Genomic DNA, 6,683 nt, shown 5'->3' with positions numbered 1-6,683 from the left:
GAAGGAAGAAAAGTGAAATGAAGATTTTTTTTTTCCCCTGAGAACATATTCTGCTTCAGAAATGGGCCCTTTAAAAGACCATTTCTCTTTACCACAGATCCAGCAATCAAGCCCTTTGGTATTTCCCCAAAGGAGTTGAACACTTATATCTGCACAAATGCACCCAGATGTTTCTGGCAGCTTTATTTATAATTGCCAAAACTTGGAAGCAACCAAGATGTCCTCAGTAGGTGAATGAATTAATAACTGTGGTACATTCAGACAATGGACTGTTATTTAGCGCCAATAAGAAATAAGCTATCGTGCCATGAAAAGACATGGAGGAAAATTTTCTTAAAGATTTTATTTATTTATTTATTTGAGAGAGACAGAGAGAGAGAGGGATGAGGAGCATGAAGAGAGGGAGAAGCAGACTTCCCACCCACCGAGCAGGGAGCCTGATGCGGGACTCAATCCCACGACCCTGAGATCATGACCCGAGCCAAAGGCAGATGCTTAACTGAGGGAGCCACCCAGGCGCCATGTAATGGAGGAAACTGAAATACACATTACTAAGTGAAGGAAACCAATCTGAAAGCCTACCTGTCGCATGATTCCAACCATACTCCATTTGGGAAAAGGCAAAACTATGGAGGCAGTAAAAAGATCAGTGGGTGCCTGGGGTTAGGGTGGAAGGAGGGATGAATGGGTGGAGCATGGAGGATTTTTAGGGCAGAGAAACTATTCTGGAGGATACTATCATGGTGGATTTGTGTCATTATACATTTGCCAAGCCCATAGAATGTGCGACACGTGAGAGAACCCTAATGTCAACTGTGAACTTTGGGTGATTATGATGTATCAGTGTGCGTTCATCCATTGTAACAATTGTACCACTTTTGGAAGGTGTTGATAATGGGACGCTGTGTGTGTGTGTGTGGGGGGGCAGTTAGGGAGTGTATGGGACATCTCTGCACCCTCCTCTGAATTATGCTGTGAACCTAAAACTGCTCTAAAAACACAAAGGCTTTATAAAGAAAAAAGTAAATAAAAATAATAGAAATCATTTCTCTCCGGGGAAGCAGAGCGCATTCGGGCATGTGTATAGCATTGTCCTTTACCTCCCTATGAGGGAGGTGGCATTCAGGGCCCAGGGATGGTGATGTGCCTGGCTGGAGAGAAGTGTCCTGGCCATTTTCTGTTGGTACACATGCCCCTGCTCGCTAGGCCTAAGCTGTCCAACACAGCAGCTGCTAGCCATGTGGAGTTCTTTTAATTTAAATTAATAAAAATAAAACTACAAATTCATTTTGCACTGGTCTCATCTGAAGTGCCCTATAGCCTATGTAGCTAATGGCTACTGCATTGGACAGATTTGGGACCTTTCCATCATCTCAGAAAGTTCTACTGGATAGCACTGCTCTAGACTCTGCGCAGCCCCAGAGTCTCCCCTGGGGGGGGGGGGGGAATCACCAATGGAGAATGCCTGTGGTCCAGGATCCTCAGTCCCGGATCCCAAAGGACAGCTGAGCTATGGACACTGTTTCTGAGAGACAGTTTCAAAAGATGGGGGCTGGCAACAGGGCCAGGACTGAAAAAGGCTCAGGAGACCTTGTTAACTGAATCAGTGCTTGTAGAACAACTTCTCTTTTGCAATCCTTGCTGGTCTGACAGGCTCCTGCAGAATTACATCACTTCCTAAAAAACAGGCAAACACCTCTCCTTCGAGTTAGCACCGACCCAAATGAGCAGGAAACAGGAAATGTTCAGGTTTCAGGGAGGCTGAAGCCCAGCGCAGCATCATGCCCGGGCGGCGAGCTGACAGGAAGGCTCCCCGGGCTGCCCTCGCCTTTGCCCTGGTGATCACGCTCCTTCCCACCAGCCAGGCTCGGGGTAAGCTACCTCCCCGTTCTCCACCCCAGGGAAGGATAGCCAGGCTTGTTCAGTGCCCGAGGCTACAGAACTCTGCGGGGGTGGGGGGGTGACACCCAGAAAACCTAGTCCTTTCTGCGAAAGAAGGAGACGAAATTAGATTTGTAGTTTTGGGGGGGGGGGGGGTGGGGGGGGGGGGCTTGGCAGGCTTTCCCTGCAGCTGGCCAATCCCGCTCCAGCTCCCTCACTCCATTTAACTTTCCCGCAATTTCTGTCTTCTAACAAGTGCAGGGTCCCTGTAATGTACCGGCTTTGACAGGCATATTAAGGAAACCATAAACGTTTTTGGCTGTTTGTGTAAAAGAATGTTTCAATCAGAAGTCATGAACTTACTTTTATAAAAATGTGGGCTGGGAAATCTGCTAGTACCAAAATCTCCTAGAAAAACTAGGGTATGGAAATGTACTACTGGCAAGTATACTAAAGAAAACCAGTAAGTTAAAAAAAGAAAAGCAAACAGGAAATTATCGGAGGAGTTACCAGGCATCCATTCTAACTTTTCAAGAGAAGTCTTTCATCTGTTTTTCTTTGATCTTTTTACTTTGGGGGGATATTTTCTTTGCATTGATTGTTACTAATGAACTTTTATTTTAGAAAGTAATGTGATTGTAGCAAATCAAAGGTATTGGAAAGACAAAATATTAAATCTCCTTATTTGGAGCTAAGAGCCGCAATTGATTTATACCCTTGACAGTTGCTACAAGCACAGTCACCCTCGATTGCCTCATATTGTTTTGTTGACTTGCCCTTGGGTAAATAAACTCATTGCCCATGATTTCTGTCAACAGATACTACCTGTTTCTAGTAGTGTAGGTCAGTATTTCAAGCAAAAGGAAAGTTCTCAAGTTTAAATAGGATAGGGGGCAGGGGGCAGGCACAAGGCACTGACTGAGCATGTGGCAATTTCCTGGAGATTCACAGTCAGCACCCAACCACACGGCCCCTCCAATTTCTCTTGCCCTGGGTGCTCTCCATGTGGTCTTGCCAGGCATCTGAGGTGGAAAATGAAAAGTGAAAGGCAAACCATTCTGACTGGAAAGATGTCTGGTTGAGATGGGAGGTAGCGTTTCAGATGCGCCGAGGGGGACAATGTGTTGTCTTAGGCACAGTTTGGGGGCTGGGAACAAGCATAAAGATGACGAGGTTCAAGCTGCATGGGTGGCACAGAGGAAGGCGCTAAGGCAGCGGAAGATCAGATGTCTAAGCCCCTTGGCTGCTCAGCTCTTCTGACTGGGACTCCGGGGGTCCCTCCTCTGCCCCAGTGGAGAGCCCTCTGGGCCAGACTCCTTTCCCTGCAGGTTGTCCTCAGCAGCCCAGGAAGCAGAACTCAGCCATCCCACTTCCACTTCTTGTGCATCTCAATGCTACCACAGAGGCCTCAAACATGCCCTGAGAGTAATATTTAAGTTTGCCTGAGTATTTTCTTGAGCTTTTGAGTATTTTCTTGACATTTCTGAGTCGAAGCTTATGCCATCTGGGAGACGCAGAAGGATCACCTGAAGCCTCAGCACAAGTTTTCTTTCTAAGGCTGATATCTGATCAGTGGCTTTTCCACATAAAGACCTTTGGTGGCTCCTTATTTACGCCACTTCGACTCTCGCTTCAACCTCCTTCCCATGGCATCTCCCCCCATGTGCCCTCCCCCAGTCCAGTCATACCGAACGGAGTGTGTGCTCCAGGCCTCTGGGGCTCTTGCCAAAAGTGAGTGACAAGTCCTCTTTTTTCTACTTAGTGAACTCCTATATAATCCTAAAGACCCAGACTGGAAGTTGCGTCCTCCTTGATGTCTCCCCTCACTGCACCTTCCCTGGTGACTTTACCTGTGTCACGCCCACATAAAACTTAACTTCCATACACACAGCTAATTGTGTTGAATCCTAAGTGTGTATGTGCCCATATCTCCCACCAGGCTATGAGCGCCACCAGGGAAAATGGCTCATCTCTTACTTCCCAAAACCTTGTTGGGATCCGCATAAATCAAGAACTGCATCATTGTTGATAAATGCTACAATCATTCTAGAATGGATTTGAGGCTGAGCATTAAAAGCCGATGAGCTCCTGAAAACAGGCAGTGTGAGAATGTCAGAGAAGTCAGGAGAAAAACTACATTTCAGCCGAGAGCAGAGTTTACCTAGATAGTCCAACACACTTACTGGGCCCTGTCTGGATTTCCAATGTCAGAAAATGCAAAAATGCCCACTCACAAAAAGCTAGATAATCAAAGCCAAGGGGAAGTCTCTTATAAATTAAAGACTGATTATTTTTAAATTAATCAATGTCTACCCTTTTCAGCTAATGGTGCCTAAGACCATTAGTTAGTGTATAGGTGTCACACTCGTATTTTCCTGAATTCTTCAGAAAGTATCTTGGAGATGTTTGGTAGTAGGGTCCAGTCTACTGAACAGCCTGACACCCCTCCTTGCAAGCATGTTCCAGTATATAGCTCAAGTCAAGCCAACCACAAACAGGTAACATAATCTAATATCAGCGGTTTCCTGGCCCAGTATCAATACCTCAGAGTCAGTGTCCTTTCCCTTTACATGGAGAGCCTGCTGCCGTCTTGATTACTACCCCAAGTGAAATAATCTACTTAGGAGTCACCAGGAGAGAAATGAGAAAATAGCTTTTCTGGGATTTTGACCAAACAGATGAGCCCAGTTAAAGAAAGCCTGTGGCTTTGGGTATCTTGGCCAGTGTTGGACGCTAAGGAAATTCAGACTCAATGTCAGGGCGACATTCTGTCCAGGGAGTGAGGGAGTCATTTTCACCTGGCTTCTTGCCCTGTGCCCTGTCAATGTTAGCCTAACACTATCAGAGAACTAAAAGCAACTTCCCAGACACCGAAACCATGGGATTTATTAGCTGAGATGGGCAGGATGGTTTGTAAAAGAAGAGCTAAGGGCATGAGGCAGAAACAAGGAGGCTGTAACTGTTTTGGTGGCCAGGACTAAACACCAGGTTTGACCGGAAAGACTGGGAGATTTTCTGCACCGTTTCAGAAGAGTAAGAACCATGTAAGTAGTAGATACACCTTGAGAAGAAAAGAAAGAATTAAAGAAAACACTAATTGCATACATGGAGCTGCGCTTTCTGACACTGATCTCATTTCACTGAACGTGACTGGTATCTGCTATTGCCTCGGACAGTTCCAATTTCAAATAGTAATAATGATGAGAGCAAACACATATAGTCCTCATTGTATGCCAGGTGCCCTTCTAAAATAATTTACATACGCTCACTCATTTAGTTCTCCTAACGACCTTATATAGTGGGTTCTAGTACTAGCAGGGGTTTTACATATGAGAAAATGGAAGCACAGAGAGGCTAGGTGACTTGCCTCAGGTCACACAGCTAAATGGTGGCTCTAAGTAAGATTCAGTCTCAGGAATCCGAGCTCTAACGTATGCCATAACACCTCTGGGTGTTTTAGGCTCTGCCAGGATATGTGTCTAGCTTCAGGTTTAGAAAAATATGTCTATGGTATCCTTCCAACTGTCGATGTATCACATACATCTTAGGCCCCCTCAGTTAGGGTCTAAGGTTATTGCATATTGATAAAGGAGCTCTATTTGTTTGGTTGGGTCAGAGACTGGACTATAGGAAAAGGGATGGAGAGAGTTGGTTTAACTTTGGCCTGTAGAGGGGGAAGGGAAGGGCTGCAAGGTGCAGAGTGAGCAATAGAGCATCTGGGGATTAGCAAAGTGAAGACCAGAAGCAGGAAAAGTGGAATGATGAAGTCACTGGTAAGAGGTGTCAGGGTGTGGGAACCAGGGAGAAAAAGCACAGCTTTGTGGGAGAGCCCTGTGGAAGGGCCCTGCTGAGAGCTGACCCCAAGGACCGAATCAGGGACCAAAAAAAAAAAAAAAACAGGCAGAAAGGGATTTACTGGGGTTTCAAGTCCCTCTGTGTCTAAAAGCCTGATCCAAGGATCCAGAAGAGGGCTGGATCTTGGCTGGGATGGGCCCAATTCTGCAAAGAAACAATACAACCTGCAATCTGCCTACCTGTGTTGAGTTTGCACCACCCTCAAATGTTGGCAAAGATCTAGAGAAACAGGAACTCTGCACCACTGGTGGGAGGGTTTGTGCAATCCCCTAGCCTATCCTGCTGCTTAACCCGTTCATTGGGCTTTTCATTTCAGTAATATTTTTCACTCTAGAAAATTGTATTCATTTCCAGAAAAAAAGTATACTGTCTTGCTTTTATTTTTTTCTTGTGTTAGTTATTCCTTCTTTTATGTCTTTTTTTTAAAAACATAGTATTTTCTGATAACTTTTATCTGCCGTGTATGTAGACCTAATGTTGTTGCTCATTGTATCTGTCAATTCCCATTCATGATAGAAATCTTGGGGGCACTGAGGACGCACTCTGGCACACAGGAGATGACTTCACCCCATTTGACAGAAACCCAGATTTTCTGATTCCAGCACCAGGTTACTGTAAATACTTTCCCAAAACAACCTAGTCCTGTCACCACAGAATAGTGTTTGGAAGATATGGAGGCAGGGATGCGCCAGGCTTGAGCAGAGCCGGTGGTGCTTGGACCTCAGGCTTAAAGCCCAGCCTCGGGATGGAGAGGGGACCGGCTGAGCCGGCCTCAGGGGTCAGACTCCAGGAGTTGTATGAGGAGGAGCCAAAACCCCATGAAACGTACAAGCCAACAAAGCAGAGTCTGCTGTGGGGGCCGGTCAATTCCAGAAGCAGGTAGACAAGGATGCCAAAGTTATTGCCAAGGAGAAAGAAGTAGACAAAATCAAATTGAAAATCAGAAG

At 45.8% G+C, this 6,683-nt stretch overlaps 1 protein-coding gene across 5 annotated transcripts in view; it reads left to right on the top strand.

Moving 5' to 3' along the window:
- Positions 1-1,708: 1,708 nt before the first annotated feature.
- The window catches only part of TMEM154 (transmembrane protein 154), a 61,856-nt gene continuing 56,881 nt past the window's right edge, over positions 1,709-6,683 (top strand). For 4 of the 5 annotated variants that reach the window (XR_003208859.2, XR_003208858.2, XM_025874320.2 and 1 more), the window contains exon 1: positions 1,709-1,872. Coding sequence is in view for 3 of the 5 variants with exons in the window: in XM_025874320.2 (XP_025730105.1) it covers positions 1,782-1,872 (91 nt within the window). In the remaining 2 variants the exon portion in view is untranslated. The remainder of the gene's footprint in view (positions 1,873-6,683) is intronic. The other variant, XM_025874319.2, reaches the window with a different exon arrangement.

The sequence above is a fragment of the Callorhinus ursinus genome, unplaced genomic scaffold (assembly GCF_003265705.2).
Source record: "Callorhinus ursinus isolate GAN/ISIS: 27379988/994484 unplaced genomic scaffold, GSC_fseal_2.0 scaffold4, whole genome shotgun sequence".
In the NCBI taxonomy this organism is placed as follows: Eukaryota; Metazoa; Chordata; class Mammalia; order Carnivora; family Otariidae; genus Callorhinus; species Callorhinus ursinus.
Note: the sequence above shows the minus strand (reverse complement) of the source record. Positions and strands in the feature narration are given on the sequence as shown.